This window comes from Halichoerus grypus, chromosome 7, assembly GCF_964656455.1.
Source record: "Halichoerus grypus chromosome 7, mHalGry1.hap1.1, whole genome shotgun sequence".
Taxonomy (NCBI): Eukaryota; Metazoa; Chordata; class Mammalia; order Carnivora; family Phocidae; genus Halichoerus; species Halichoerus grypus.
Window position 1 is genome coordinate 52,372,196 of NC_135718.1, and position 12,521 is coordinate 52,384,716.

Consider the following 12,521-nt stretch of genomic DNA (forward strand, 5'->3'; position numbering starts at 1 on the left):
TTGTCAAGACCATGCCAGATGATACCCAAGGCGCTGTTTCAACCATTTATACAAGCAGTGAACAGCTTCGACTCTTTGCATTTGAAGCAGAAGTCAATGAGAACTTTGAAATGGCAGCAGTGTATTATGAAGAGGTAATTAAATGTCTTCCCAGTGGTAGTTGTTACTATTATTTGTATAATATGGGTATAACAAATAGTTTTTAATTATTCAAAACCCAACAGGACTGACAAAAGGATAGACACATAAGTCAATAAAATAGAGTCTAAAAATAGGTCCACATAAATAAGACCACTATATTTTTGACAGAGGTATAAAGGAAATTCAATAGAGAAAAGCCAGTCTTTAAAAAAAAAAATGGGGGACGCCTGGGTGGCTCAGTCGTTAAGCGTCTGCCTTTGGCTCGGGTCATGATCCCAGGGTCCTGGGATCGAGTCCCGCATCGGGCTCCTTGCTCAGTGAGGAGCCTGCTTCTCCCTCTCCCTCTGCTGCTCCCCCTGCTTGTGCTCTCTCTCTCTCTGACAAATAGATAAATAAATAAAAAGAAAAAAAAAATAAAAAAAAAAAAATGGTATTAGAACCATTGGTCATCCATATGCAAAAAAAAAAAAAAAAACCCAAAACCAAAAAACTTTGACTTAAACCTCAAACGCTGTATAAAAAATCAACTTAAGGGGCACCTAGGTAGCTCAGTTGGTTGAGCATCCAACTTTTGATCTTGATCAGGTTTTGATCTCAGTGTTGTGAATTGAAGCCCCATGCTGGGCTCCAGGCTGGATGTGGAGCCTACTTTAAAAAAAAATCAACTTAAAATGAACCATAGATCTGAATGTAAAACATAAAACTATAAAAATTTTAGAAGAAAACAAAGGAGAAAGTCTTCATGACCTGGAGTTTAGGTAAAGAGATCTTGGACATGACACAAAAGCATGATCATAAAAGAAAAAAGGATAAATGGAACTTCATCAAAATTAAAAATGTGTGCTCTCTGGGCTCAGACCTAGTTTGTGGGAGACATGGCTAAACGCACCAAGAAGGTTGGAATCATAGGTGAAAATACAGGACCGTTATGGTGCCTCCCTCAGGAAAACGGTGAAGAAGATTGAAATAAGCCAGCATGCCAAGTATCCTTGCTCCTTCCGTGGCAAAACCAAGATGAAAAGACTCTCTGTGGGGATCTGGCATTGTGGCTCCTGCACGAAAACCGTCGCTGATGGTGCCTGGACCTACAACACCACTTCTGCCCTCACAGTAAAGTCTGCCATCAGACGACTGAAGGAGTTGAAAGACCAGTAGAAGCTCCACCATTTGAAACATTGATAGCCTATAATAAATGGGTTAATTTATGTACAAAATTACTTAGGCTTGTTGTTAAATTTATTAATTAGATCTTTCAATTTGTGTTGCATTAGTTTTGCTTTCTCAAAGGACTTGAAAATTAAAAATCCTTCTAATTTTTATTGGAAAAAAATTAAAAATGTGTGCTCTGTAAAAGATACTATTAAGAGAAAGAAAAGAAAAGGTATGGACTAGGAAAAAATATCTGCAAAACATATATGACAAAGGATTTGTATCCAGAATATTAAGAACTCCCAAGACTCTCCCAGCTTTGTTTTTCTTTTTCAACATTTCCTTCGCAATTCGGGGTCTTTTCTGATTCCATACAAATTTTAGGATTGTTTGTTCCAGCACTTTGAAAAATGTCATTGGAATTTTGATGGGGATGGCATTGAAGGTATAGATTGCTCTGGGTAGCATAGACATTTTAACAATGTTTATTCTTCCAATCCATGAGCATGGAATGTTTTTCCATCTTTTTGTGTCTTCTTCAATTTCTTTCATGAGTGTTCTGTAGTTCTTAGAGTATAGATCCTTTACCTCTTTGGTTAGGTTTATTCCAAGGTATCTTATGGTTTTTGGTGCTATTGTAAATGGAATTGTTTCTCTAATTTCTCTTTCTACAGTTGCATTGTTAGTGTATAAGAAAGCAACTGATTTCTGTGCATTGATTTTTTATCCTGCCACCTTACTGAATTGCTGTATGAGTTCTAGTAATTTGGGGGTGGAGTCTTTTGGGTTTTCCACATAAAGTATCATGTCATCTGTGAAAAGAGAGAGTTTGACTTCTTCTTTGCCAATTTGAATACCTTTTATTTCTTTTTGTTGTCTGATTGCTGTTGCTAGGACTTCTAGGACTATGTTGAACAATAGTGGCGAGAGTGGGCATCCTTGACGTGTTCCTGATCTTAAGGGAAAGGCTCTCAGCTTTTCCCCATTGAGGATGATATTCGCTGTGGGTTTTTCATAGATGGATTTTATGAACTTGAGGAATGTTCCCTCTATCCCTATACTCTGAAGAGTTTTAATCAGGAAAGGATGCTGTATTTTGTCAAATGCTTTTTCTGCATCAATTGAGAGGACCATATGGTTCTTCTCCCTCCTCTTATTAATGTGTTCTATCACATTGGTTGATTTGCGAATGTTGAACCACCCTTGCATCCTGGGGATAAATCCCACTTGGTCGTGGTGGATGATCCTTTTAATGTATTGTTGGATCCTATTAGCTAGGATTTTGTTGAGGATTTTGGAATCCATATTCATCAGTGATATTGGTCTGAAATTCTCCTTTTTGATGGGGTCTTTGCCTGGTTTGGGGATTAAGGTAATGCTGGCCTCATAGAATGAGTCTGGAAGCTTTCCTTCTGTTTCTATTTTTTGAAACAGCTTCAGTAGAATAGGTATTATTTCTTCATTGAATGTTTGGTAGAATTCTCCAGGGAATCCATCAGGCCCTGGACTCTTGTTTTTTGGGAGGTTTTTGATCACTTGCCCAATTTCAAGCTATATTACAAAGCAGTGATCACCAAGACAGCATGGTACTGGCATAAAAACAGACATATAGACCAATTGAACAGAATAGAGAGCCCAGATATGGACCCTCAACTCTATGGTCAAATAATCTTTGACAAAGCAGGAAAAACATGCAATGGAAAAAACACAGTCTCTTCAATAAGTGGTGCTGGGAAAATTGGAGAGCCACATGCAGAAGAATGAAACTCAACCATTCTCTAACTCAAAATGGATGAAAAACCTCAATGTGAGACAGGAATCCATCAAAATCCTAGAGGAGAACATAGGCAGTAACCTCTTTGACATCGGCCACAGCAACTTCTTTCAAGATACATCTCCCAAAGCTAGTGAAACAAAAGAAAAATGAACTTTTGGGACTTCAAGATAAAAAACTTCTGCACAGCAAAGGAAACAGTCAACAAAACCAAGAGGCAACCCACAGAATGGGAGAAGATATTTGCAAATGACACTACAGATAAAGGGCTGGCATCCAAGATCTATAAAGAACTTCTCAAACTCAACACCCAAAAAACAAATAATCAAGTCAAAAAATGGGCAGAAGACATGAAAAGACACTTCTCTGAAGAAGACATACAAATGGGTAACAGACAGATGAAAAAATGTTTATCATCATTAGCCATCAGGGAAATTCAAATCAAAACCGCACTGAGATACCACCTTACACCAGTTAGAATGGCAAAAATGGACAGGGAAAGAAACAACAAATGTTGGAGAGGTTGTGGAGAAAGGGGAACCCTCTTACACTGTTGGTGGGAATGCAAGTTGGTACAGCCACTTTGGAAAACAGTGTGGAGGTTCCTCAAAAATTTTAAAATAGAGCTACCCTATGACCCAGGAATTGCTCTCCTGGGTATTTACCCCAAAGACACAGATGTAGTGAAAAGAAGGGCCATATGCACCCCAATGTTCGTAGCAGCAATGTCTGCAATAGCCAAACTGTGGAAAGAGCCGAGATGCCCTTCAACAGATGAATGGATAAAGAAGATGTGGTCCATATATACAATGGAGTATTACTCAGCCATCAGAAAGGATGAATACCCAACTTTTACATCAACATGGATGGGACTGGAGGAGATTATGCTAAGCGAAATAAGTCAAGCAGAGAAAATCAATTATGATATCGTTTCACTTATTTGTGGAACATAAGGTATAGCATTGGAGGACATTAGGAGAAGGAAGGGAAAAATGAAAGGGGGGAATCAGAGGGAGAGATGAACCATGAGAGCCTATGGACTCTGAGAAACAAACAGGGTTTTAGAGGGGAGGGGGGTGGGGGGATGGGTTAGCCCGGTGATGGGTATTAAGGAGGGCACGTACTGCATGGAGCACTGGGTGTTATACGACAACCATGGATTGTGGATCACCACATCAAAAACTAGTGATGTATTGTATGGTGACTAACATAACATAATAATAAAAAAAAAAAGAACTCCCAAGATTCAACAATAGAAAAACAACTAAATAAAAATGGGTGAATGATATGAACAGGTATTTCACTAAAGAGGACATAAATATGATAAATAAGAACATGAAAAAATGTTCAACATCATTAACCATTAGGGAAGGCAAATTCAAACCACAATAAGGTACCACTACAATTTATTAGAATTACTAAAATGAAAAATGGTGACAGTATGAGGTGCTGGTGAGGATACAAAGGAATTGGAACCCTCATACTTTGCTGGAGGAAATGCATAATGATAAAGCAACTCTGAAAAATAGTTTGGCAGTTTCTTACCCATTTACCATATGACCTACTCCTGGGTATTTACCTTAAAGAGGTATAATCTTATGTACATGAATGCTTATAGCAACTTTATTCATAATTGCTCAAACCAGAAACAACTCAAATGTTCTTTAAAGGGTGAATAAATGAACAAACTATGGTTTATCCATATAATGAAATACTATTCAGCAAGAAAAGAAATGAACTACTAATACAACAACTTGAATGAATCTCAAAGGCATTATACTGAGTGAAAGAAGCCACTGTCAAAAGGTTATATAGTGTATGATGTCATTTATATAACATTCTTTTTTTTAATTGAAGTATAGTTGAATACAATATATATTGTATTAGTTTCAGGTATAGTGATTTGACAATTATATATGTTATGAAATGCTTACCACAATAAGCATACTTAGTATCTGTCACCATACAAGTTATTACAATATTATTGACAATATTCCCTATGCTGTACTTCTCATCCCTGTGACTTATTTTAAAACTGGCAGTTTGTATGTCTTAATCCCCTTCACCTATTTTGCCCATCCTTCCACTCCTTCCTTTGGCAACCACCAGTTTTCTATATTTATGAGTTCATTTCTGTTTTTTTTGTTGTTTGTTTTGTTTTTTAGTTTCCACATATAAATGAAATAATATGGTATTCATCTTTTTCTGTCTGACTTATTTCACTTAGTATATTACCTTCTAGGTCCATCCATATTGTAAATGGCAAGATGTCATTCTTTTTTTTTTCTTTTAAAGATTTTATTTATTTATTTGACAGAGAGAGAGATAGTGAGAGCAGGAACATGAGCAGAGGGAGTGGGAGAGGGAGAAGCAGGCTCCCCACTGAGCAGAGAGCCCGATGCGGGGCTCGATCCCAGGACCCTGGGATCATGACCTGGGCCAAAGACAGACGCTTAACGACTGAGCTACCCAGGCGCCCCTAGGTGTCATTCTTTTTTATGGCTGAATAATATTCCATTGCATATGTATACCACATTTTCTTTATACCATTCATCTGTCAATGGATACTTAGGTTGCTTCCGTATCTTGGCTATTGTAAATGATGTTTCGATAAACATAGTGGTGCATATCTTTTCAAATTACTGTTTTGGTTTTCTTTGAGTAAATGCCCAGAAGTGGAATTACTGGGTTGTACAGTATTTCTATTTTTAATTTTCTGAGGAACCTCCATACTGTTTTCCATAGTGGCTGCACCAATTTACATTCCCACCAACAGTGCACAAGGGTTCCTTTTTCTCTACATCCTCACCAACATTTGTTATTTCTCATCTTTTTGATACTAGCCATTCTAACTGGTGTGAAGTGATACCTCATTGTAGTTTTGATTTGCATTTCCCTGATAATTAGTGATGTTGAGTATATTTTCATGTGTCTGCTGGACACCTGTATGTCTTTTTTCAAAAAATGTCTATTCAGGTCTATTGTTTTTATTTATTTTTTATTTTTTAATTTTTTTCCACAGTCAGACTTTAATTTCTTAAGTTTCAAACTGATGAAATCTAAACATAGTTTCAGAATTGTTTTTTTTAATTATATTATGTTAGTCACCATACAGTACATCATTTGTTTTTGATGTAGTGTTCCATGATTCATTGTTTGTGTATAACACCCAGTGCTCCATGCAATACGTGCCCTCCTTAATACCCATCACCGGGCTAACCCATCCCCCCACCCCCCTCCCCTCTAGAACCCTCAGTTTGTTTCTCAGAGTCCATAGTCTCTCATGGTTCGTCTCTCCCTCTGATTTCCACCCCTTTATTTTTCCCTTCCTTCTCCTAATGTCCTCCATGCTATTCCTTATGTTCCACAAATAAGTGAAACCATATGATAATTGATTTTCTCTGCTTGACTTATTTCACTTAGCATAATCTCCTCCAGTTCCATCCATGTTGATGTAAAAGTTGGGTATTCATCCTTTCTGATGTCTGAGTAATATTCCATTGTATATATGGCCGCTGCCGCCTCTGTCCATTGTTTTTAAAGATTTTATTTTATTTATTTGAGAGAGAGAGAGCACACAAGCTGGGGGAGGGAGGGCAGAGGGAGAGGGAGAAATAGGCTCTCTGCTCTGCAGATGCTAGGACTCTGGGATCATGACCAGAGCAGAAGGCAGATGCTTAACCAGCTGAGCCACCCAGGCGCCCCTCTCTATCCATTTTCAATCGTATTATTTGGTTTTTTGGTGTTGAGTTGTGTGGGGGTGGAGAAATGGGCAAAATAGGTGAAGGGGATGAAGAGGTACAAACTTCCAGTTATAAAATAAATAAATAAATATGAGAAGTATAGCATAAGGAATATATAATAATTTTGTATAGTGACAGATGGTAACTACACTTGTGGTGAGTGTAGTTTTGTGATTTTGTGATGCATATAATTGTCAAATCACTATGTTGTACATCTGAAAAAAATACAGTATTGTGGGCGCCTGGGTGGCTCAGACGGTTAAGCGTCTGCCTTTGGCTCAGGTCATGATCCCAGGGTCCTGGGATCAAGCCCTGTGTTGGGCTCCCTGCTGAGTGGGAGCTTGCTTCTCCCTCTCCCTCTCCCTCTGCCTGCTGCTCCCCCTCTCTCTGTCAAATAAAAAAAAAATCTTTAAAAAAAATATAATATTGTATGTCAACTATACTTCAATAAAAAATGAATATAAAGTGTACAGTGGCATTTAGTTTACTTACAGAATTGTGCAACCATCACCACAATCTAATTTTTACAAAAAAATTTTTAAAAAATATTTATTCATTTGAGAGAGAGAGAGAGAGAGAGAGCAAGAGAGAACATGAGTGGGGGGAGGGGCAGAGGGAAAAGCAGGCTCCCAGGGAGCCTGACACGGGGCTTGATCCCAGGACCCTGGGATCATGACCTGATCTAAGGCAGACACTCGACTGACTGAGCCACCCAGGCACCCTTACAAAAATTTTTATTAATCTCTATACCCAACATGGGGCTTGAACTCATGACCCCAAGATCAAGAGTCACATGCTCCTCCACTGAGCCAGCCAGGTGCCCCTAATTTTTAATAGACTTTTTAAAGAGCAGTTTTAGGTTCATAGTAATACTACAATCTAATTTTAGAGCATTTGCACTACCCCAAAAAGAAACCTTGTGCCTATTAGCAATCACTTCTCATTCCTCTTTACCACTAGCCCGAGGCAAACACTAGTTTACTTTATATATAGATTTGCCTGTTGTAGACAGCTTATATAAATGCAGTATCACCAACGAAAATGAAAACACTAATTTGAAAAGATATATACACCTCTATGTTTACTGCAACATTATTTACAATAGCCAAGATATAAAAGCAACCCAAGTGTCCACCAATAGATGAATAAAGAAAATGTGGTATATATATATATTCAGCCATAAAAAAGAATAAGCTCTTGCCACTTGCAACAATATGGATGGACCTAGAGGGTATAATGCCAAGTGAAGTAAGTCAGAGAAAGACAAGTCTAGATGATTTCATTCACACGTGGAACTTAAGAAACAAAACAGAAGAACAAAGAAAAAAAGACAAAAAAACAAGCTCTTAAATAAAGAGGACAAACTGGTGGTTGCCAGAAGGGAGGTGGGTGGGGGGATGGGTGAAATAGATAAAGCGGTTGGAGAGTACACTTAATCATGATGAGCACTGACTACTGGTATAAATTGTTGAATTATTATATTGTGTACCTAAAATGAATATAACACTGTATGTTAACATATAGTATAAATGTATAACATACATGTATAAATAGAATCATACAATATGTGGTCTTTTGTGACTACCTTCTTTCACTTAGCATAATGTTTTTAAGTCATTCATGTCATAGCATGTATTAGTATTTTATTCCTTTTTATGGCTCAATAACATTCCATTGTATAGATATAGCACATTTTGTTTATTTGTTCATCAGGTGTGGGTATTTGATGGATTTCTACTTTTTGGCTATTATGGATAATGCTGCTATGAACATTCATAAATAAAGTGTTTAAGTTTTGTATGGACCTATATTTTTAGTTCTCTTGGGTGTATACCTAGGAGTGGAACTGCTGGGTGATATGGTAACTCTATGCTTAACTTTTTGAGGAAATGCCCAACTGTTTTCCAAGAGGTTATACTGTTTTACATTCCCACCAGCAATAAATGAGGGTTTCATTTTTTCCATATTCTCACTAATTCTTACTATTATACATCTTTTAAAAAATTATAGCCATTCTAAAGGGTGTGAAGGGGTATCTCATCGTGATTTTATTTTGCATTTTTCTAACGACTGGTGATTTTGAACATCTTTTCACATTTATACTTTTTAAATAGGAAAATATGTTCCAAATTCTAAATTAATTGGCAGAGGAACATTTAGACTACAACAACTTCAAAACCTCAGTCTATATAAATATGTTATGTCCTTTTGTGACTGGCTTATTTCACTTTGCGTGTGTCCTCAAGGTTCATCCATGTTGTAGCATGTGTCAGCATTTTCTTCCTTTTTAAGGCTGAATAATATTCCATTGTATGTATAGACCACATTTTGCTTATCCATTCATCTGTCAGGGGCACTTGGGTTGCTTGTACTTTCTAGCTGTTATGAGTAATGCCTCTATGAACATTTTCTGTTTTGTTGACGGTGGCTCTCCTAATGGGTGTGAGGTGGTATTTCACTGTGGTTTGATTCCCTGATTATTAGTGATGTTGAGCATCTTTTCCCATGCATTTTGGCCATTTGTAGATCTTCAGAGAAATGTCTATTTAAGTCCTTTGCCCACTTTTGAGCCAGTTTGTTTAATTTTTTGTTGTTGAGTTTTAGTAGTTCTTTACATATTTTGTATATTAACCTCTTACCAGGTATAGGTATATGATTTGCAAATATTTTCTCCCATTCTGTGAGTTACCTCTTTACTCTGTTGATAGTTTCTTTTGATGTATAAAAGTTTTTTAAAGGTTTCTGATGAAACCCAATTTGTCTATTTCTTCTTTTGTTAACTGTGCCTTTGGTATCATATCCAAGAAATCATTGCCATATCCAGAATCATGAAGCTACTGTGCTGTTTTCTTCTCAAAATGTTATGGTTTTAGGTCTTACATCTAGGTCTTTGATCCATTTTGATTTATTTTTTTTTAATTTAATTTTATTATGTTATGTTAATCACCATACATTACATCATTAGTTTTTGATGTAGTGTTCCATGATTCATTGTTTGTGTATAACACCCAGTGCTCCATTCAATACATGCCGTCTTTAATATTCATCACCAGGCTAACCCATCCCCCTCCCCCCCTCCCCTCTAGAACCCTCAGTTTGTTTCCAGGAGTCCATAGTCTCATGGTTCGTCTCCCCCTCCAATTTCCCCCCCTTCATTTTTCCCTTCCTACTATCTTCTTTTTTTTTTTTTTTAACATATAATGTATTATTTGTTTCAGAGGTACAGGTCTATGATTAAACAGTCTTACACAATTCACAGTGCTCACCATAGCACATACCCTCCCCAATGTCTATCACCCAGCCACCCCATCCCTCCCACCCCTGACCACTCCAGCAACCCTCAGTTTGTTTCCTGAGATTAAGAATTCCTCATATCAGTGAGATCATATGATACACGTCTTTCTTTGATTGACTTATGTCGCTTAGCATAATACCCTCTAGTTCCATCCATGGCAATGTCCACAATAGCCAAACTATGGAAGGAGCCAAGATGTCCATCAACAGACGAATGGATAAAGAAGATGTGGTATATATATACAATGGAATATTATACAGCCATTTTGAGTTATTTTTTGTATCTGGCATTAAGTAAGGGTCCAACTTCATTCTTTTACATGCAGATGTGGATATCCTGTTTTCCTAGCACCATTTGCTGAAAAGACTGTCCTTACATATTGAATGGTCTTGGCCTCTTTGTCAAAAAACATTTGACCATATATGTGAGGGTTTATTCCTGGGCTCTCTATTCCATTCCATTGTTCTATATATTTGTCCTGATACCAGCACCACACAGATTACTATAGCTTTGTAAGTTTTGAAACTAGGAAGTATGAGTCCTCCAGTTTTGTTCTTTTTCAAGATTGTTTTGGCTATTCAGGGTCCCTTGAGAATCCATGTAAATTTTAGGATGTTTTTTCCTATTGCTGCAAAAAAAAATATTGGGATTTTGATAGAGATTGTATTGAATCTGTAAATTGCTTTGGGCAGTATTAACATTTTAATAATAATAAGTCTTTCAATCCATGTACATAAGATGTGTTTCCATTTGTTTATGTCATCTTTAATTTCTTTCAGCAATGTTTTGTAGTTTTCACTCATTATGAGATGCTTGTTTTACCTATTTGTACTTAAACTTATATTTGCTATCTCAAGACCATGACAGAAATTATTATATGTGACTCTTTAAAATGAACTATAAAATGAATCTAGGTTTCCACGTAATTAGAGGAGCTTCTGATGACCATAACATCAACACTAAGAAGGAATGACTTGAAGATTTAGTTTTAAAATTATTCCAATAAGTATTTATTCACATGCTATGAGCCAGAATAGTGACTGTTCTAGACATTCAGAATTCAGTGGTAAATAAAAAAAATGACAGTTTCTACTTTCATACAACTTATAGTATTTATGGTGTTATGTGTATAAAAATTATGACCTAGTGTTACAATAACCTTGGTCCTCCTGATGCTTCATGTGATAGAGGTTGGTCCGTGAGCCCCAGAACCTGGAACACTGGCTGGACTATGGTGCCTTCTGCCTCCTAACTGAGGACAACATCAAAGCACAGGAGTGTTTTCGGAAAGCCCTTTCCCTCAACCAGAATCATATCCAAAGGTATGGGTGGAAGGGAGTTGAAGAATGAGTGGGAGCAGATAAGCTTCTATATGAAATTGTCTTGGTTCCATGACTGTGACATGGGACCATGTTGTTAATCATGTTGATGGTCTCTTCTCAGCTTGTTGCTGTGTGGTGTCCTGGCTGTCCTGATGGAGAACTATGAGCAGGCAGAAATTTTCTTTGAGGATGCTACTTGCTTGGAACCAACTAATGTTGTAGCCTGGACTTTACTTGGTATGGTATTTTCCTGTGATATGAATGTGTTTTCTTCCATTATAAGATTCTCCCTTTCTCTTTTCATTCTTTAATGGCTCATCATATAGTTCTTAAACTTTGGTAAAAATATGGGAAATAGAAGTGAAATGTTGCAGTTCTTCAGTTTATGATGGTGGAAAACCAGTCACATTTATTGCAGCATCTTTCTTTCTTCAGGTTTGTACTATGAAATTCAAAACAATGATATTCGAATGGAAATGGCATTTCATGAAGCCTTCAAACAACTTCAGGCACGAATGCTTCAGGCACAAGTAATGAAGCAGAGGATCACTGGTATTGTTGAGTACGTTGAAGAAGGAGGGAAAGCAGAAGAATCCAGTTTAGGCCCTTGGGGAATCACTAATGGTTCTTCTGCAACAGCAATGAAGGTGGAAGCCCCAGCAGGTAGGACCAGGAAATGGAGATGATGAGTGGCTATTGGGAAAATTACTGGCCTTATGAATAGGACATGGCACACATTAGGTAGTAAATAATTGTCAAATGAGTCAGCAGATGGGAGTTTTGAGTTGTCCCAGGGATACCAGGAAAGACTCCTTCTAAATAATTCCTCATTCATATGATTGAAAGTCTGAAGCTTTTATTGTTGCTATTCAGGTTTTTGAATCTTAGAGAATTTACTGTTTCTATATTCCCGTAAGAGGGGTATCATTGTAGCAGAGTAAATTTCTTTCATTTTCTCCTCACTTTCTTTTCCAACACTCTCAATCCCTCTCTTGTGATTCTTTTCCTTTTTTTTATTAACATATAATGTATTATTTGTTTCAGAGGTATAGGTCTGTGATTCATCAGTCTTACATAATTCACAGCACTCACCATAG

The 12,521-nt window shown here is 37.2% G+C and overlaps 1 protein-coding gene and 1 pseudogene across 9 annotated transcripts in view; both read left to right on the forward strand.

The window, feature by feature from the left end:
- Positions 1–12,521, forward strand: part of CFAP70 (cilia and flagella associated protein 70) — a 110,541-nt gene that overhangs the window by 75,976 nt on the left and 22,044 nt on the right. For 8 of the 9 annotated variants that reach the window (XM_036114138.2, XM_036114139.2, XM_078077578.1 and 5 more), the window contains 4 exons: positions 9–134; positions 11,291–11,424; positions 11,546–11,661; positions 11,860–12,087. In XM_036114138.2, coding sequence (XP_035970031.1) covers positions 9–134; positions 11,291–11,424; positions 11,546–11,661; positions 11,860–12,087 — 604 coding nt within the window. The remainder of the gene's footprint in view (positions 1–8; positions 135–11,290; positions 11,425–11,545; positions 11,662–11,859; positions 12,088–12,521) is intronic. The other variant, XM_078077579.1, reaches the window with a different exon arrangement.
- Positions 1,017–1,355, forward strand: LOC118549642 (large ribosomal subunit protein eL43 pseudogene; annotated as a pseudogene).